The sequence below is a fragment of the Hylaeus anthracinus genome, unplaced genomic scaffold (assembly GCF_026225885.1).
Source record: "Hylaeus anthracinus isolate JK02 unplaced genomic scaffold, UHH_iyHylAnth1.0_haploid 5, whole genome shotgun sequence".
NCBI classification, from domain to species: Eukaryota; Metazoa; Arthropoda; class Insecta; order Hymenoptera; family Colletidae; genus Hylaeus; species Hylaeus anthracinus.
The window spans coordinates 12,741,411-12,763,178 of NW_026535322.1; the positions used below are offsets into that span (position 1 = coordinate 12,741,411).

The window sequence follows — 21,768 nt, forward strand, 5'->3', positions numbered from 1 at the left end:
TTCTTGCTTCTTGCTTCTTGCTTCTTGCTTCTTGCTTCTTGCTTCTTCTTCCTTTCCAGTCCACGGCTTCCATTTCATCTTCGCCTTGGACTTCACCTTCTGTTACTCTTACTTCAATGAAAATAGAGTGGACCAGTTTACTGAAACGTGGGTGGAAGATATCTTTACTCTCAATAGCACTGACTCCACAGTGTTGGTATACAGTAAAATGTGGTTAGATTCGTAGGTCGTATGACTCTAGGGCAAACTGTTGATACGCAAATATTCAGGGTGTCGCGTAAATACAAGCGAGTAGGGGGTGATTCTACGTGAAAAATTGAATCGAAAATGTAGAATACAATGTTGTTATACGAGCTGTTATATTTGAAAATGGCACATTCAAGAAGTAAATGTTTTTAAATTATAGAGCATGGAGCTCAAATATTTTCCCAGGCGCATCGGACCCCTATATTTGAAAATATAATAAGTCCACTTTAAACAAAAAATGAAAACAGTAATTTTAGTGGGATATACCTGCTCTTCAAATTTATAATAACCCTTTTTTTTTTGTGTAAAAAGTGGACTTTTCTTCATTTCGACCCCCCTGGAAACAGCTTCGACTCGCGACCTTTGACCTCTGTCCGAGATGGAAACGAAACGCGTGAAATTCGATCCCCCCACGGCTTTTTACGCCGAATCAGTCGCGCCTCGGCGGAAACTGACCGTTTCTCGTGAAAAGACAGGGGTAATAACTAGGAAACGTGGGATTAAAATTCAATTAACCGCCTCGCGTAATTAGAGGCGCAGTTAACTACGCGTCGTAAGAAACGAGATTTCGCGTTAAATCGTGAATCGGCGGGAACAGCCTGGAGAAGACCTTTCGAATTTCTGGTGTCGTCCTCTCGTCATTAGGCGAAACGAGTAATAACCGTGTTCTTTGCGCGTCGGTTAATTATCTAACGCCGCGGTAATTATGTTTGCGTTCACCTTCGCAAGCCAGCGCACACGGTTACATTAATTCTGACTAGGTTCGTTGAGACAGTGGTTCTTAAACTTATCGAACTCTGGTAGTTTAGAAGAACCTTGCCCATTTTTTAAGCTCAAATAGAAACGTGGTAACAATATGAATTGTATAGGAATCAAATAAGTGGTTTCTAGGTCTTTCGGAATGAATGTAATGGAAACCATAACGAGATAGGTGAAATAGTGAAGTACCTTGTTGATATAAGAAATTCGTGATATTTACGAAGACGGAACAAACATAACGAAGCGTCAGTCATCGAAACGATAACATGCAAAAGAAACATATTAGGTTCGTTTCTTTCGTAATTTGCACTCAATTATTTTGTGCGCTAGTGTTTATATAAATAGACAATCTAATTTCTTAGATGGTGATGTTGTAAGAGTAATGGAGCAAAATGAATCGTACACAATTCAATAATGTATTAGGTGGACTGGAAAGTAATGTCGTTTTTGCCATCTTAAATACTTGTTTATCAATTATCAGCTCATTGATTTTTCTGGCATTGAAAATTTGCACACTAGGTGACAAAAGGCTGCTGATAATGAGGGCGATTATATAGTGAATTAAAGATAGAAATTTATTGGAAAATTTGAATTTAATGTAAAACAAACGACATTACTTTTCGGTCTACCTAATAACATTAGACATAAAATATTGTGTATGTATTGCTTATTAATAGACTTCGGATCTTCATGCATTTACAGGAAATTTCAATGCGCAGGAAACTACAAAATGCAAGCAATATGCAAGAATATAAAAAATATTGAAAGTAAAGTTCACGTTATAATATTTGCAGAATAAAATTAATTCCTATTTAAGTTGAATTTTTATAGGCACGTTCGCCAAGATTTTATTTTGCATAAGGATTCGCAGTCTAGTTAATAATAAAACGAAAGAAACTTTTTGGACAACCTAATATAATAGATCGTATTTCATAAGTACAGCTCCGTTATCACGGCATCGTTTGTCAGCTTCCGAATTTCCCAAATCGGTGCGACATCCTTCAGAGACACGAGAGTCTCGAGAATCTCGATCTTTTTTTACGCCACTATCAACGAACGCCAAGAAGCACTTGGCACTCCGGAGCACTCTGAAACTTATTCCTAGAGCCCCTTCGGAAATCCATCGCGCAGAAAACATCGCTCTCGAGCGGCAGCAGGTGGTTGAAGGTTCGAGGGGGCGTCTGTGAACCCCTCCTGATCCTCGTGTTCCCTTCCACCCTCGCGTGGCGCCCCTCCACGACCCTTTCCGTCCCCACTCTGCGGTAGTTTCCCCTGCCAGTGGTCCCTTCCACCTCCACGCGCGACCAGCAGCGTGGCAGCGAACGGGAACGCGGTACGCAGCTGGCTGAATCGAAGCCACCCGAGGGGTAGGGGAAGCTTCGATGATCGCGGATGGTAGGGATGATGATGGAGGGGCGCGAAGGAAGGGAGAGCAGAGGACCGGAGAGCGGAAACGGCGCGGCGCTTCGTCACAGTGACACGCGCGCTCCCGTCAAGTGGAGAGTACACGCGAGAGGAAGCTCTCTTCTACGCACAATTCGCGTCTCTTCTTACTCGCAGTCTCGTTCGTCTTCCTCCGAGTCGTCCCGTCGCCGATCGTCGATCGCGGTTACCTGTTCCTCTTTGATCTATCAGATCCTCTCCGCGAGTAGTGTCCACGCGCTCTTTTCGTGGATTATCGCGACACGAAATCGACTCCAAGTACCTCCAAGTGGTTTCGGAGCTAATTACCCCATCATCGGTCCTCGGTGTCCCGCGGATCGCGAGGAACTTACCACCCTCTCGGGGACATCTGTTGCGCGAGTTCGCGTAGTACGCGGTCAAAGGATACACCGATTGCGATAAAAGGTGCGATTCGGTTCCTCGGAACCCGCCGAAGTGCTTCGTTGAAGGATCGCACATAATTTTGTGATTACTGTGCCTCTGTGGATGGGAACAGTAGTGAACGTGTCGGTGGATCGTCAGTCTGTATGGAACCCTTTGGACGAGTTACTCGGGACGGTGTGTAAACGAAGAGTTTCGTTGTGCTTGGAACCGTTCGATGGAGATCCGACGAGAAACCTAAGTCAAAGTAAACAGTGCGTTGAGAAGTCGGGATTCGGTGATCGTCTACGTGTTTGAAGCCCAGAGTGGCCACGATCGCGGTGAACAACTATGCGAATCGTCGAGTCCCGGTCAGCGACGCATCTTCGTATCAGTGAATCGTCGCGTACATGCTCGACGGTGTAAGGATCGAGCAGTGGTAGCACCAGTGGCTCGCTGGATCGGATCGAGAGCAAATAACAGGCGGCTGCACGAATGCGCCCGTGCATCGGCGCGAGTAGGTGCGCGTCGAACAGTGAGCACCGGCCAGAAACGGGAGAGTCAAAGGGACGTCACGGCGGGCGTCGCGAGCGTCGAGACGTCGCGGCCTTCGGGGCAGGCGCCGGCCATAATCGTCGGCACGTACGGGAACGATATCGGTCAGACGACGAGTAGCAGCGCCGCTGCGTCTTCGGAGATGGTGCTCCAGATGCTGGACACGCTGATGACAGGCCACGAACCGTTTTACGCCGATTACCCCTCGTATCAAGAGGCGGAGCCTCTCACCCATCCGCACCACCAGCATCCGCATCAGCACGCCGTCTCACGGAACACCGGCATGCCGCCGGTCTCCTTGGACGCGACCACCCACACGCCAGGTACCCACTCGCCTCATCCTCCCTCGCGACTTCCATCGATGCTCGATACACGCGACAAGTCGACAGGGACACGAACATTTCTGGAATCTCGTCCCTCTGACTTTGACGTGATCGATTCGGTGAAAGGACAGGTATTTTGGAGGAAACGAGTCTCGGGCGTCGGAGGGTTTTGTCTGTTTTTATTGAAATCGTAGAGATCGGAGAAACGAACCCTTAGATAGTACGACCGTATTTTTTAAAGGTTTACAGCAATAGAATTTCTTTACCTCAAAATCGACTTCAGATTCGTGTTCCTCACGCCCAAAAAGCTTAGAAAACCATACATTCGTCGAAATGAAAAATGAAAAATTTTCAATTAAAATTTGTGCCCATAGAGCAGAGCCTAGATAGGGTAACTTTTTACAAATTTTTTATTTTGACGAAAGCATGGTTTTGTAAGTTTTTTAATGTGAGGAACACGAATCTGATGTCGGTTTTGAGGTAAAGAATTTCTATGGTTGTAAACCTTTCAAAATACGATTGTAATCGTATTCGTAATCACAACTTGAAAACATTCAATTACAATCGTATTCGTATTTGCGATTACGATTTTGCCCATCACTGCTTCTGGTTTATATTTGGAAAAGGTATTTCTCTAGGAGAAGTCGTCGACATTTAAGCGAGTACTTCTCGAGCTTTCACTTCGAGATCATTCCCGTTCGATCTAAGAACAGCCCCGTTCTTCTAGATACAGTTTTTTTAGGCTGAAATGAATCGATACTTGGATCGCTCCATTACTGTTACTGTCTATTTATATAAACATTGCCACAGAAAATAATTGAATGCAACTCACGAAAGAGACTTTTAGGACAACCTAATAAATAACTCGGAAACTGAACCTGAAAGTAGTTTTTAATCTTCTTGAATCCTGATTCATTTGATATTTTACATTCCATCAAGAAAGAGAATTCTTCTCTACGCTAAATTGAAGATCGTTAGCGGATTGTTTAGAATAATTCAGGAATTAGATCTTGGTTCCATTTTACCTTAATGTGCCTATTGGGAGCTAACAAGAGGTCACATCTATGGGTTCTTGAATTTACACGACAATTTAGACCTTTATTCTATAGGTCATCATAACCTATACAAACATCATAACCCTTGGAGCCTATGTGCCATTGAACTTTGTTTTCTATAATATTAATTGACAATGTTTATAAAGTTTTATCATCCGTTGGAAGGTTTCCAGTGTAATTACGGTTGAGTGGTTAGAACGTCAGATTCACAGTTTGTTGCCCCTTCCTTTTTCTTTTATTAACTATAATCTATAAACCAACGTCAATTTTTATAAATATAATAAAATATGATGTGTAATTTGTGCCGATAAGCTTTCTAATCTGTAGGTATTCAAATTCGAGACCTTGACGAAACTCTATAAACATTAACAATTAATATTACAAAAACTAACGCCCAATAGCACAAAAGCTTCGAAGATACGTTTGGTATCTTATTTCCTTGCGAGTTAAAAATGGTTAGTGCATTCTTGAGAGTAACCCAGAATTTAGACCTTAGTTCAATTTTCCCTTGATTTGCCCATCGGGACTTGAGTTAAAAAAATGGTTAGTGAATTTTTGAAGGTAACCCGTAGATCGTACCCTGATTTTACCTTAACCTGCCCACTTGGGCTTGGAGGCCACACCCAATCACCCCTATCGACGATTCGTATTATTCCAAACGATGGAAAAGCACATGGTGCGATTCAAGAAAGAAAACTTCCGCGTCGCGGTCCACTTTCTAGCGTTGCCTGGCCAGAATCAATGCCAAGCGGGCCTAATCTTCGTCCAGGGGGTCGTACGTTTTCGTCGTGGAGGCTGACGCGTCTCGTTCAGCCGACTCGTGCCGCGTGCCATTACGTTGTGCGCCTAATTGGCCGGTTCGACCAAGGTCGGTCGTCTGCAATTGCATTAAAGTGCATCACCGGTGCTACGAACGAGACGCAGGGGAAAATTTTTCGTCGTTGTCCAGAAAACCCCGTCTCCTTCGCCGTAACTCGTTCCCCTCTCCCACTAAGGAGGGAGCTTAGAAAAAGTTACTTACTTCAATAAGAGGACGAATAGAAACTCTGTATAATGATTTATTCGCAACGTTCGTACGATTGAACCGTTACTCGTTACAACGTGAAATTTATTTTGATCGTTAATATCAAGCCAATGCTCGTAGGAAAATTGAATACGCAGTTCGTACTCGTACAGAGATTGACTACGTATGCAAAACCTCTTCGACGTCAGTCTTCCTCTGTAATATTTCCTCCGCGATATAGTAAATAGAAACAAAAGAATTTCACAAAAGTAATAATGAAAGTAACAGAACTCGTCTGAACTCGTTTTCATTAGTTTCTGTTGGATCGAAGATTGCCAAGATAATCACTCCGACAAACTAGAGGTGTATCTTTCATTCTTTATTCGAAATTGTTCTCCAAGCGAGCGTTTCGTCCATCTCTGGTATCGGGGATAACGTAATACCGCTTGTGCCGCATGGAAAGTTCGCGCGTAGCACGCAACGACTCCCGCGCAACGAAATCGGCGGTTCCACTCGGTTTGCTCGATCCTCCTCGCAATTTTCCGTTCGTCTTCGTCGAACGAAAGAGACAACGGTCGACGTCGTTCGATAATAACGCTCCCCCGTTCGCATAATGATCCGTAACCTATGTATATCGTTGCTTGTAACGCGGACTCCTTTTGTTCGCGGTGCACGTCGCTCGCAGCGAGGTGTGGCTTCGCGTTAAATCGTCGATAAAGCGGTGCCGTGCAAGGTCAGAATTGCACGCTTTGAGAATTGGATTTGAAATCTTTGCGACGATCCTTTGCCACAACAATGGATACACTTTGCTACATTAAGGGAACGAGGATAGACACAAATCGTTTGAACATGCCCTTTACGCGCGAAGAAATTAACTGCCTCGCGAATAGACGTAAAGAGAGGAGCGATTTTCACTGAATAGCCGTAAAGAAAGGATTGATTTTCACCGAAAAACTTTACGAATTTCTTACTAGATTTCTAGTAGCGGAGTAATGCTTTCACGAGTGAAGTCGATTTACTGGAATTAAATGTACAGAAATCAGCACAAGTGATTGGTGACTCTTCTTGTGAAATTCAGAGTAGATCAAAATGGTCGTAAACCTAGCGTCGATATAATTAGGTAGAAATACACCCTCTGTCCCATAACTAACCGGAATGGCTTTAAAAATAACAAAATTAATTAGAAAATCTTGACATAATCATTTTGTTTATACAAAATATTCTCCCTTAGCCGAAATACAACGATTTGCACGTTCAAAAAGTGCATCAAATGACTTTTTTATGTCCGTGATTGGAATAGTGTTGATATTGCTCGTCGTTATTTGTTGAATACCTTCAATTGACACAAAGCGGTTTCCTTTCATCGCCGAATGCAACTTAAAGACTAAAAAATACTCGCAGGGTGCCAAATCGGGAGAATATGGAGGATATTGAAGTAAAAAAATTGGTTTTTTGTTCAAAAAATCGGTAATGATTGATGAGAAGACTCACTCACTGAAGAATTTTTTGAAATTTTCACAAAATTACGCAATTTTTCGATATTTTCTTCGGTCATCGTTTCAAATGGCCGATTTAAACGTTTATCGTCATCCACATCCTCTCAGCCCTTTCTAAATCGTCGGTGTCACTCAAAAACTTGTGTCTTTGATAAACCATTATCTCCATAAGCAATTTTAAGTATTTGGATCATTTCCATAACACTTTTACCGTTTTAACACAGAACTTAATGTTGATTCTTTGCTCTTTATTCATTTTTCGATGAACGTATATCAACTACTGTCACTTAAATGCGTGACAGTAGTCTCAACTTAAAAAGTAGGCTCAAATTAGAAATTGAAACTAGAACCATTTCGGTTAGTTTTGAGACAGAGGGTGTATTTGAACCCTTTGCGGACCGGAACACTGACGCGCGAGTGTCCGCTTGGACGAGGAATCTTAAGAACATTTCGTGGAAAAATACGATACTCATGAAGATTCGTTAGCAACTATTTAATGCTATATAAACAAATGTTTCCTAAATAATGTACAACATATGACCTCCCGAACATGTCAGCGGAGTTTGTAAATTGAGATCTGGAACACCCTGTATATCAAAATTCAAATGTGTCTTTGAATTTTTCTTAAAAATTGCCAAGAACTTTTTGGACAACCCAAATGTAAGGAATCGTATCGCGCAGCAGAAAGTCTACAAAGTTTTTCCCCGTATTCCTATTAGGTGGAATGAAAACTAATGTCGTTTTTGCAATTTTAAATACTTGTCTATCGCTCATCAGGTCATTGATTTTTATCAATCTGGCATTGAACATTTGCACACTAGATGGCAAGAGGCTGTTGATAACGAGGGCGATTACATAATTAATTAAAAATAGAAGTTTCTAAAAAATTTGTTTGGATTGAATGTAAAAGAAACGACATTACTTTCCAGTCTACCTAATATTTCGATCGTTAAAGAATATATCCCATTATTTCGCCTGATCGCACAATAGCCAGATCGCGAAGATCGCGTCGAGCCGAACCGCCTGCACGAAAGCGGGGAGTTGCAGAGCAACGCGTGTATAAATTTTACATAAATTTTCGCGTCGCGCGCTACATGGCGTCGCCAACGTGGAGACGTTTTGGTTAAAAAAACACGGCGCAGAGAGTCGAGCCGAGGCGAGCTGAGCCAAGCCAGGCAGAGTGTGGGAGAGTTCGCAGGTCACCAGTCTACCGAACAATGCGCGATTTCGTTGCCGTCGAGGACGACTTTTTTACAAGCACCACCGTATCGCACAATTGCCGCGTTCTTGTGCACGTCGAGGTTCCTCCGCGTCGTTTCTGCGACATTGTCTTCCACCGCGGTGCAACCCGGCACCGATGAAATTCTTTTTTCCATCAGATAGAACCGGCTGAGATTGTCCATTGTCGTCGTTCCTACGTTGGACGAGCGAGTTTTTAATTGACCTAGGAAAATAAGTTGGCGCGTTACACGCCGACGTTGAACTTGGCGTTTTTATCGGATGGGCTCCCGATTGTTCATTGTTGGCTCCTCTTCGGTTCATCGAACTTCTTTCTCTCTCTCTGCGAATCGTTTGGGAGATTGCTTCGAATAACTAGTTGAGATTTGTCGCGTTGGAGAATATTAGAATATGGGATCAAATAATCTAGACACTTTATATTAATTAAGTGAAAGATATTTATTTTGAAAATGTTAATAGCACAAGGACGACAAGCACAGTGAAGTGTATCAAAGACATTAAAAAATCAACAACCAACGCTTCTTATAAATTAAATGAAATATACCGATATCAAATCGATCGTATCGAATGTGAAACGATATATTAATTTTGACTTATTTCAATAGAGAAACGAAGGAGAAGGGAATGTGGTGGTTATTCTTTGTGGTTTGGTACGTTTGTTTCTGTTTCACGTGAGATTTTTGTAGGACAATTAGAAAGACTCCTTGAATATATAGGTGTAGGTATCTATCGTAGTGTAATGCTTTTGTCATAAGTTTTAGTAACAGTTCATAACACTATTCACAAAACATTCATTTGTTATTAAGAATATTATCCTACCGATAAAAATATCTTCGCGTGAATCTCTAATATCTAATTGAAAAATTGTCCCGCTTACGCTCGATGAACGCATTTTCTATCAACAGAAAAAATTGTTCAACATCGATGAAGTATTTCCATCGTATATTAGGTAGTTCCAAAAGTTTCTTGCATTTTATTAAGACGTTACCAAGACTAATAACCGTGAAAATTCCTACCAGGCTAAATGATTTTTCTATACAATCAAAACTATAAAAACATATGTATATTACTTATTAACGCAACGTGTTAATTCTTATATTAGGGTGAACCAAAAGTTCGTGAGTTTTTTACGTTGTTTCAGTTTGTGCAATTTTGGAAGTCATTACAATTACTTTATATGCAAGTGTTATACATATATCATTTTATAGTTTTTGTAAAGTCTTTCATATATTTATCTTTCATATTTAATTATTAGCTACATTAATTTATTGATTGTTCATTATTACTTATTAATTTCTTTTCATTTTAGTAAAATCGTGGAAAATTCTGAGATTCGAGTACTTTTACATCACTGCTGGAAGCAAGAATTTAAAGTAGCTTCAGTAGCTTTAGACTCTTGCTTCCAGTAGTGACGTAAAAGCACTCGAATCTTACAATTTTTCATAGTTTTAAAAAAAACGAAAAAAAATTAAACGATCGATAAATTAATGTAGCTGATAATTAAATATGAAAGAGCTTTACAAAAGCTATTAGGAGGTTGCATTGAAAGTCGCTGTTTTTTCGTGTTTTTTTTGAGCAATTATTTCAATAGTAAAGTATATAAAAGTATCAATCGAAATATCTGCCCTCAAAAGCTACTACTTTTTCCCGCTTTTCTGGCAAAAGTTTATTAATTTATGAATATATAGATGCAAAATTAATGTATAATACTTCTTTAATATTGGGTTGTCCGGAAAGTTCGTGCCTATTTTTAAGAAAAATTCGAAGGCATATTTGAATTTTGATGTATATTTATTGAATTATATATGTACCATTTTGTTCCACAACTTTTCCACCTTTTAAGGAATGTATACATGTTATTTGTTTTCAGCCATTTCGCGTACTAAAAATCGGCATGGACTTTCCAGACAGCCCAATACATTGGTTTTCATTACTTTAGCCATTTTAAAATAGATATATTTTGTAAAAGTATGATGAATCTCGCGAGCCGCAAAAATGATCAAGGCGAGTTGGTCACCCCTTAGATAAACCATTGATTTTCTCGTTCGTTGCTCCATACGTATTTCGAATCTGGATGATCTCTGTTAGATTTGGTCCGTGGGAGGAAACGTTTCGGTCGATTCCGATACGGGCCAAGAGCAAGAGGAAATCGCGACGGAGGATCGACGTATCGTAAGACGGAACGAGAGAGAAAGATAATGGTCTTCCGGCGTTGAAAGCGTGTTCGTGGGGCAGGTTTTAATTTTCAAGAGGCTGCCGCGCCGGTTCGCTCCTGTTGCCTCTTTGCGCAGCAGCTGTGCACGCCGACTGGCGTGTTTCGTTCGATTTGGCGCGTGCCTCTGCTTCACTCGCTCGCTCGCCGACGACTTTTCTGCCTTCCTTCGTTGCTTTCGCCGTTACTCGCCGAGCGGAGTTCTCGGCACCTGTTCCACAGCTGATATGCGGCTGCTACTTTTGCTCACTCGAAACCCATCGTCGACTTCCAGAGACGTTGCGTTCACAACGATGCTTTCCTCTTTCTCTTTCGAGAAGGCCTTTGCTCGACGGATCGTATTCTAATTGCGACCGCAGCCGCTCCGTTAATTAATCTTGTAAGCGTTCTTCTCGGAACAGGGAAGACCCGCTGGAACACGGAGAATTCGAGAAACCTTGTTTAATATGAAAAATTTGAGTGCTCGGAGGCGATGGATCTAGTCTGCATAAGACGCTCGAGGCTTTCACCAGTTCTTCAGGGTTGATACTAACCAAGGCTTGTAGGTGTAGGTCGTATCCTTTGGATTAGATTTTTCTTATTTTCGTCAGCATAGCTTCCATCAAGAGTCATGCGAGGATTTATCGTTTTTCGTTACAAACCTCGCTGAACTTTCCGTTTAGGCCACTAATCCTCGAGTAGAATAAATGTTCGACCATGTGTTTGCTAAAATAATTTCTCATACAATTAAATTTATTGCTTTTGTTGTCTGATGCATCGTTACGCTAAATCTACCGTGACCGGTCAAATGACCGTTTTCAAACTTTTTCCTGGTTATGAGAAAATTATGAAAATCTTTTTATTTTATATACGCTACATATTTACAACGTTGATATTTCGAAACATATTTTGTAATTTTTATCTTCGCACTAACGATACAAATTTGCGATTGGTGGTAACGTTTAATTTTCAAGGCAATTTTCAAGAATTTTTTGTAGGAAAAGTACTGGTGCAATTATGATAATTTTTTTTTTATTTGGTAGATCTTTAACATTAATTTTTGATTTTATCACAATGTTTCGATATGTGGATATTTCTAGACGGCGCTTTAACGAAACCATTTAAAAGTAGAAGAATCATTCGGCGAGCAGGATTTCTTTCAGGAGCAGGATCACCTTCTTTATAATTACATTTTGCAGATACTGGCGATAAGATATTCACAAAATTTTGAAAATTGTTAATAAGACTGGCGTATAAACTAAAAAATGATATTTTAAGGTATCTTTTTCCCCTGTGTAATGGCTAATAGACGTTGGAAAACAATTTTTTTTAAGTATGAATCTCGCCGCCAGTACCACCAATTACGTTTGAAAATTGTAGAAAAACAATTTCATCGCGATTCATGTAATGGATTTTGCTCAATTCTGCTCGCCATTTCCAAAAACGTGCTTTCGAGAAAAACGCGTTTAAAGTTTCGTCCGAAAGTAGTACGACGCTTAGCCGGGCACGTTTGGGGTTCGAAAAATAATGAACTAAGCAGAATTTTGTAAAATGCTTTTGTGACAGTCATTGTAATATCTCCTAGATGATAAATATGTAGAAACAAAATTTTTGATTTTTTGTAAATCTTACACAGGTGGACCCTCTTAGAATAAACATACAAAAGTTACCTCGCACATAAATCTCGAAGAAACGTCTCCTCTTCGTTCAATAACAGTCTTCCCAAACAGTTCGTAGATCACTGCCTTACGATCTACGTATGTATAAAACAGTTAAACGCGATCGGTACCCTACATCGTACCTAGAGGTACGACGCCAGGGAGGTGGCCCCGTCTTCAAAGGGCTGGTAGCGCCAAAAACAAGAAGACCGCTGAAAAGCCTGTCCAGAAGGGCGGAGTCGACGTTTAAAGGGCCAAGTCGCGAAATTCCTGAGCCAAAGAGCGCGCGGCTCGATTCGTATTTGAAAGAGCCGAAGAAGCGAAGAGAGAGAGAAAAAGGGCTCGTTGCTACGGCTCCGATTGTTCATCCGTGTGAACAAACGCGCGGTCTGAATGCTCAGGAATTTCGGAATAGTTTGCTCGCGAGCGCGGACCGCGTTCGTGTTCTCCGTCCCTTTTGCTCCCCGCGACGAAGGACGACGGAGGAGACACAGGGCGCGCATAGTTAGAGGGTGCATTTAGGTAGCACGAAAACGCTCGTGGAAGCATATGCTTATGCACGCACGTGGAACGAGCGTGTGTTGGTGCGCGAGCGCCGTGAGGGCCTGCTCGAAGCTGCACTCCCACGCTCACCGTCCATGAAATGGGGTGCGAGGTGCAGCTACGCGTCAGCCCGTGCAGGTGTAGGTGGTGTGTGCACAAGGGTCCGTCCCTATAGCCCTATTAACCGCGCCGTTCTCGGGCCAACTCGGTCGCGATCATGAGAACCCGTGGACTTATGATAATTCTCGATTCTCACTGTCCCTTTCAGGGACGAATACACCTCGTGGAAACCCTTATTCGTTGACTTTTTAATTCAACCGGCGTTCAGGAGCTTGTGACTCTTGTTATTGGCAAATTCGAGTGGTTCTTGCAAATGATTAAATTCCTCTAAATTTGTCTAGTTTAGAATACAGAGCAGAGTTCCAAGAGTACAATATTAATATATAATTGCAAAGTACAAATTTACAAAATCCACTTAACCCTTTATTCACTGAATTTCACAAAAGTTTTTAACATTTAACCGTCCATCTTGATCTTACATGATCTCATAGAGTTGTCTCTAACAAGCTTCCAAGAGGAAGAAAGCTTGTGCTGCCATCCAAAAATTATAAACGAACTTCATAGAAGTGGACTTGAAAGTCACGATAGGTTTCAAAGCGTTTAATTAATACAGAGTACCGTGACTTGTAAGTCTCGCCAGTAAATAAAGGGTTAAGGACGGAAACGTAACTCGATACAAAGCTTGCAGAAAACTTGCGCAAGGTTTTTACTCGTCGATCTATTTTTCCAATAAAATTCTAATAGAATATCCGTGGTACTACCTGGCACCTGGAATTAACAGCGTCGATCCGATGATGGTAAATCGGTAAATCGTTTGTGCGAACACGAACGAACACAGGAGGTTCTCGAAACGAACTATAACATCTCTACTGATTTTCTCGGAACTTTGCCCTGAGTTGTGGTAGACGGGAGCGTCTTAACGAGTCCGCTGTTAATTACTAGGCGGGAGAGGGAATTATCGCGAAGCGATCAGTCTGCCGAGGCGCGATCTTTCTTCGATCCTCGAGATCCCCGTTCCCGACGACCGCGACGTCTCGAAAACATATTTTGGTGGCTGATGTGTTCGTTAACCTGCTCGCTAGCGAATCGATCAGATCCTCCGTGTCGAATTCACGTTATAATTTATTTTTTAATCGACGGAGATCGACTTGTTGTTTTGCCATTTCCAACAATTTATTAGCTACGTTTCGATTTGTATTAATACCCAAGGAGTGGCTTGGGGGCAAACAAATAAACGAAATAACTGCTCGCGTTCTTACGTAAACATCTGTTTTTTAATTTGCGTTTGGATCGTTGCGTTAACCTATTCCACATCGTCAAAATTAATTTCACCGGTTTTCATAAACAGAACAAAAATTTAATAAGAATATTTCTCATAAGAATTGAAAAAGTTAACATACATCTCTTTTTAATTTCCACTTGCATTGTTACGTTAAATTATTTCACCTCGTCAAAATTAATTTCACAGGTTTTTTGCTAAACAAACAGAACAAGAATTCCAGAAGAGTATTTCAAATACGAATGAAAATGGCATAAACTTACACCTCCATCTTTTCACTTGGACTTGCATCGTTGCATTAATTTATTTCGCCTAGTCAAAATTACCTTCATCCTTTATCAAGTTTCAGTATCTTTGTTTAGAAATGACAACTCAACCCAGTTTCTACTCGGTTCAACTCAGTCTCCCTGTATATTCTGTTAATATTATACGGATGTACATAACGCATGAAACGTGCATTTTCGTCGTTTCCATTTTATAAAACATGATGTCAATATGTAGTTTATCCTATCATTATGCCCCCTGCCCCTTCCAGTGGACGATACCTGGCTCGTTACGGGTCGCGTCTTTTCGCTGGGCCACCTGTTTTCCTCGCCAGTTAAGAAGGATAAGTGTGGGAACGACGGCTGGTGGTCACACATATCGTGCGCATTATAATTTCGACTGTTCACGCAACGCGACGCTTAGACGGCGGATTATGGTAATCCGCGGAAGCCGTTGTCTTGCATGCCATTAACGGAGGTGGTAGGGGCGCGATGTGGAAAGTGTTTCGTCGAGTTGCAAACTGCTAATGCTTCCGACACGCTGCTCCGAGTAATTAGTAGATTATATGGCAAAACCAGCTATCGATATTTTCAAAGCAATCCGTATTCGGAGTCACCTGAACGCGTTCACTGTGGAGTTGATGCAACTTTTTTTGGACATCGTTATAATTCTTTTTATAATATACACCTCTAATAGCTTCGCGTTAACCAAGGTTGAATTATTGCGTTCGTTTGTAACTATTTCCATTGTGATAAGTATTAAAGACACTTTTCACGATTAAATGCATTAGATGGAAATGACACTTTTTTTTATTTAACGTGGAACTGAATTGAATAATGCACGGATAAGGACTGTATAGAAAAGCTTGAAAACTGTTCTTTGACTGGTCGTGATAGGTTTAGTGTTAGACGCCTTAAACCCTTACAAATCAACGAAGAATAGAGCGATATTTGAAATATCGAGATACTGGTAGCCCTTCTATAACACGGCATCCTATAACACGGTTCCGCTCCAACACGATAAGAAAATTGCAAAAACCTTTGTACAACACTGTATTTTTACAGCCACGACGAGACTTATAAGAACAAAATGTAGAAAAAAGTTCTGAAAGTAAAGGCGATATCATTCTGCCAAAAAAATGTTCTCGGTTGATTATACCGAGCAATGGAGACGAAGAAATGTATTAAATTGAAATTGCGTTAATTTAAAATATTTTTTTTCTCGTACATACAGTTATATTTTTAATGAAAGTAAAATTGTTTATGAAGAATTAAAACAAAAGTTTGTTTTCAATATGTTTTGGGAACGTAACTCCTCTTTTTGTACTGGCTCTGGGTCTCTTACAATACAGTTTCTAGGAACCTATGTACCATGTTATAGAAGGGTTACCTGTACTGTGTCAAGCTGACTTCGTCTTGCTGCATAAAAGACGTATAACATGATTCGAGCAAAATTTAGTATACACATCGAGCTTCTTTGTTTCTTCGTCAGGATGGAACGGTGTTTCGGATAAGATTTAAGCGATTTCTATAGACTTTCGTTCGCGTACGTCTCGATTTCAGATTCGGCTGGATTTTCGCGTCTTATCGTTCTGCGTTTTGCCAAAAAAGATATTAATCTACCGCGAATAATCGAAACAGGATATACAGTTTCCCGTTGGCTGTCCGCGCGAAACAAATAGTATCGATGCTGTTGCATAACCGGTTTTGCTTAATGAAATTAAACTGACACTCCAAACAGTGAAATTATCGCTAATGAAAATAAGTCCGCGGGAGACCAACGACAATATCTCCGTAGATTACGTCGTTATCGAAAGATTGAACGTTCCGCGGGTCCGATGCCAACGTTTAAACATTTTTAACGAGCTTGGATCGGTTCGACTATGAAAAGAGTCGTAAACCTTTGTACAGTAATTAGACTGCGTACTTTATGCATTTGTGACATAATAGCTTTTTCGTGAAGAGTAATCGAATACAGTTAATTCGCTTATATTTCGTAATTATACTTCGTAAAGATTAACACTTTATTTACCGGGAACCTATTTTTAGGCTTTTAAAATTGCAGTATTTAGCTATTCGAATTTATTTACTGTGTTGATGGTTGTCTACTTACAATGTTCAGTGTTTGGAAACAGACTTGACTTTCAATATACCCACAGTAACAGTATGGAAGAATTATTGTCAGCCTAGATTGGCATATGATACTGTAGAAAATTCTTTTTCGAATTAAAGTCTGTTTCTAATTAGCTCGGTAGATAAAGTGTTAATTAAATACAAATCATTCGCTTATATTAATGCTTTTTTTCTCGATTTTACCTTTTCTTATCTTTCTTGTTTTTCTTCTCGCCTCCGTTCATTTCGCTTCTTCCCTTGTTTCTCGATGTAACTAACTCGACTTCTCACAACGATCTATCGAGACGTTTCAGTTCATTATCGATTGCCAACAAGCTAATGTAAGCTAAATCTACTGTAAGTAGAAAAAGATATAAGTCCTGGCAGTAGTTACTAACCATACTAGGTCAGACATATTGGTCAGCCTTGGACCATTCCCCTTATCGATGGTATCCAGATACATTAGCTTACGAGATACAAAAAATTAACCCTTTGCACTCGAAGCCTTTTTTCTGGTATCTGCCAGCAACTCGAGATGTTTCTTAGACAGTATATTTGTATGTTATAATGAATTTACAGATAAAAATTGCTTTGGTTAGTGTGGATTCATTTAGAGCAAACAGAAATCATTACATGTGCCTTTTCAAACATTATAATTTTGAAAGATTCTTTTTTTATATTTTTATGACTTAAGGTACATTAAGGCATTATGTTATTTGACTAATATTATATTCCTCATGGACATTTAATGTATTACTGAGGTACAGATGTACAGGGTGTTTCGTTTATCTCGAATTTTTTGACCCTTTGCAATCGAGGCCTTGTTTTTTGGTATCTGGCAGCAACTCGAGATGTTTCTTAGCATTCTATTGCCATGGATTCTAAGCTATCGAGATTTGAGAATAAGGTCACCTTTATCTCGCCGACAATCATTTTACAATCATTTTACACTTCGAGCTCCAAAGAAATTAAACCTAAAGAAGATTACATTATAGATCAGGTATTGTAGATTTGCTGCGTGAAACCTAATGATGACTGAGAGTCACCTCTCGAGATACAAAGAATTAGAGTATTAAAAAAAGAAACTTTTCAACTCCAAAATAGAGTCGTTTTTTTTAAAAATGGAAGCCACTTCTGGTTGACAAATCTGGTCCAGACCCCCTCGTCCGAAACAGAGATTTTGGAAAAAATTGATTTAAACAGATGACTAAAATAAGAAAAATGAGAAAACTCTATTCCGTTAAACAGCTACAAGCCTTCGTTCATCGAACGTGGAGTACAATTTCATCTTATTAGGTGGACTGAAAACTAATGTCGTTTTTGCAATTTCAAATACTTGTTTATCATTCGCTCATTGATTTTTATCGATCTGGCATTGAAAATTTCTACACTAGATGGCAAAAGGGTGTTGATAACGAGGCCGATTATCTAATTAATTAAAAATTTGTTCAAGTTTAATGTAAAAGAAACGACATTACTTTCCAGTCTCCTTAATATAACCCAGGTTACAATTTCCATCAAACTACCAGCTCGAAAGTTGTTTGTCTTTTGCTGGCCATTCGAAATTTGTATATCTGAATAAGGAAATTTGCCAATCTCTGGCTCGAAATCGCCTCGGTTGAGCGTTCCGTAACCGAACGAGGAGGACGCGGTCGCAGCCTCCGTAATGGACGCGCGCGCGCGCGCGCGTGATGGGCTTCTCGTGCTCAAGAAAGGAAGTCGAGGATAGGCGGAGTTCCCTCTGGCCAATCGTTGAGATGCGCGCCGCCCACGTGTCAGCGGTTCCTCCCTGCAGTTTCCGTGCCTCCCGTGATACAGCGCGCGATCCTTAGGAATTTGTTGGAATGATTTTCCATGCTGCTTCATTGGTCAATGATCGCTGGCTTAAATGATCGTCGATGAGGAGATCCTTCGAAGCACATCTAAAACCATAATCCTGTTTAAGCAACCACAGTGGAGCAATGATGAGCTCAATTGATAAAAGTCCAAGCGTCAGGAGCCTTGGTCAGTCAGCTTGCTCGTTACGAGCCTCAAGCTCTGTGAGTTATTGATATAGGCGAGTTCAAGATTAGTAAATGTTGTGGAGTCGGATTAGGTGACCACAGTAGAGGAACGATAAGTTCACTTGATCATCGTGCAAGTGTCGAAGGTTTACCTGAGATCCATTGCCTCTATACTGAATTAGTGAATCCAAATCTTACATTACCAACACTGTAGAACCAGATTAGGTGGCCACAATATAGGAACAGTAAGTTCACTTGATCATCGTGCAAGTGTCGAGGGCTTACCTGAGATCCATTACCTCCGCATAGGTGAATCCGAGTTTTAAGTCCTAGATAAGCTCTATCGATAGTCGTTGAAACGTTAGGAGTGTCTCTGATACCTAAAAACTTGGCTGTTGCCATCTACAATTACTGATTCCCCATTAATAGTTTTACTGTGTTCACAAACAGAACGATCTCCCCACGAATTCTTCGTTGATCTTAAATACCAAAAAACTGTATCTACTGTAACTATATCTGTTTTGAAATACGTAGTGGATGAATTTAAAAAATGTTTCTCTTTTTGCCTTTTTCAGGAGGTTACAATCATCTCCGCAGTCCCGTGTGCCAAGACGAGAACCAGAGGGACGAAACCTCGCCTCCGCCGCATAGCCATAGCACTCAAGCCCCGAACTCTCATTCCAGTACTCCGAACAGCAACAATAACAATAATAACAATAACAGCGCGAACAGCGCTTACATACATCTACGAAACTTAAACCAGCTTAAAACGGAGTGTAAGTACTGTCTCTATCAAGCGCCAAATTTGTCATTTATAAGTGTATTCTTAACCCTTTCGACCATGCCCGTTTTCTGTTTAAATATATAAACTATATATACTATATATAGACTATAAATGAAAGGCTGTAGTCAGAGAAACAAAAGACAATTTATTCCAGCGCGAATTATGTTAATTTTCTAAGAATCTCAATTGTAACTTGACTAACGGCAACCAGATATATTTATTGGGACACATATGTATGTCCCACTACACTGGAAAGGGTTAAGAGACGCAGTCATCGTTTGAAAAGGCTAATGTTCCGCCTAGAAAAGAAACTAAATGTAAAATGACACGAGGTACGCAATAACTAGACTGCGGATCTTTATGTAAAATAAAATCTTCGCGAAAGTGCCTACAAGAATTGAATCTAAATAGGAAATTATTATATTCTGCAAATATTATAACATGAACTTTACTTTCAATCTTTTTTATATTCTTGCATATTGTTTGCATTTTGTAGTTTCTTGCACATTCAAATTGCTTATAAATGCATAAAGATTCGCAGTCTAGTAATAACATATACTCAAAGCGCAAATAAAATATTAAAAACGTGTCCAAGTCACATGAGAAGTGTATGTATCTATATGAAGTCTTGTAGAAAGAGTTGTACAAGTTTTTAAGAATCCATTTACTTTACAGCGACCTACAGCAATCACCATATAACGGAACACCTGCAAGGTGGTGGCGGAGGGTTGACGAGCGGCAACGATCTCGCGGGTACAGGGACCAATGAAAGCGACCTCAGGGTCAGCCAAACTGCGACGGAGAGTTACATGACTCCAGCTCACTATTCCGGATACGACGAGGCCTCGGAGTACCACAGCCTGTCGCAGGATCATCAGCCTCCCCATCCCTACAATCTGGACGCTTCCCCAGAATTTTACAGCACCACTGGTATTCACCTCGAGCCGAAGTACCAACCGTCGCCGTACAAAAGCTACCCCCGAGGTGAGTTGAACGACTGCTGAAGCGTTAAATATTCATTCATATCCATGTAAAATATCCATTCAAATCTAGAACCATTCGAATCCATTTTCTGTGCAACAAATCTACTCAAACTCGTGAGCTAAGTATGCAAAGAGTTAGATAAACGTCTGTGATAAAGTACCGCGATTAAGCATAATTCCTCGATTATATCGAATGAAGAATTTTTAAAAAATTTTAGTTTACTATTGTATAACTTCGTCAAACGATGGTATTCTTCAAACGTCGGCTAAGACGCCGACCATTCTAGGCGGAGCACGTCTTTGGCACGCGCGCGGCATTCTCCGTTGTGAATTGCACGTCTGATAGACGTGATTCCAAGCTAAATGATCGAATTACGAGTCACTTGCCAAACTCATACTACTTGAAATATTTTTTATTGTATTTTCCATTTACTACTAATTCGCATTACGTGTTAAACCTTTTAACAAGAAAAATATGTAAGATGAAAAGCAGAAAGAAGTGTAATAGTAGGAAAGAAATTGAAAAAGTACGCGTTAGACGAGTCTTCCCCTATCTATTCATTTGGTTCATTGATCAAAGTGTTAACAAGTGTTTGCTTGCAACAGGTCGCTATCATGAGGGATACAGCGAGAGTGGAGGTTACGGGCAGTACGACGCGACGCCATTCCAAACGGTTCCTGGAAGCGGAAGCGGTGGCGGAGGTGGCGGCGTTGGCGGTGATCAATGGGCAGTCGGTCCCGTTGGAGAACACCTGTCCCACCATCCCGCTTTTCTCGCAGGACTTGGCCCGCGAGACTCTTCGAATCCCCATCATCCCTCGTCTATCGGAAACAATCCGGATCAGAAGCCTCTGTTGCAGAGCGCGATGATCGCCGGTTACACAAGTAAGCCCCTTGAAATTTTCATTGCTATAGCATCCTGACAGAGAACCTGAATAACTCATTGACTGGTGATAAATAATCTAATATCGATAGCTTCATTGTGGGTACAGCTATACACTCGACTTCTTTTCTTTAATCATCAAAAAGTAAAGAATTTATTCAAGTCCTAGGTCTTAAATGCTCCACACTATATATATTTGATTCTTATTATATTTCATGGGTTAATTTTTCAGGCAGTGGACCTTGCTTCACTGGTTCAGGCCCCATTCAGCTCTGGCAGTTTCTGTTAGAACTTCTAACAGACAAATCATGCCAAGGCTTCATCTCGTGGACCGGCGATGGCTGGGAATTCAAGCTGACAGACCCGGACGAGGTGGCTCGTCGCTGGGGCATTCGCAAGAACAAGCCTAAAATGAACTACGAGAAACTGAGCCGTGGTCTTCGTTATTACTACGACAAGAACATTATACACAAGACCGCTGGAAAGCGATACGTCTACCGTTTTGTCTGTGACTTACAGAGTCTCCTAGG

General features: G+C 40.8%; 1 protein-coding gene across 7 annotated transcripts in view; it reads left to right on the forward strand.

Annotated features, from left to right (window-relative positions):
* LOC128895478 (ETS-like protein pointed) overlaps positions 1-21,768 on the forward strand; it is a 179,340-nt gene that overhangs the window by 155,172 nt on the left and 2,400 nt on the right. For all 7 annotated transcript variants that reach the window (XM_054158095.1, XM_054158101.1, XM_054158096.1 and 4 more), the window contains 4 exons: positions 19,164-19,364; positions 20,048-20,356; positions 20,962-21,240; positions 21,471-21,768. In XM_054158095.1, coding sequence (XP_054014070.1) covers positions 19,164-19,364; positions 20,048-20,356; positions 20,962-21,240; positions 21,471-21,768 — 1,087 coding nt within the window. The remainder of the gene's footprint in view (positions 1-19,163; positions 19,365-20,047; positions 20,357-20,961; positions 21,241-21,470) is intronic.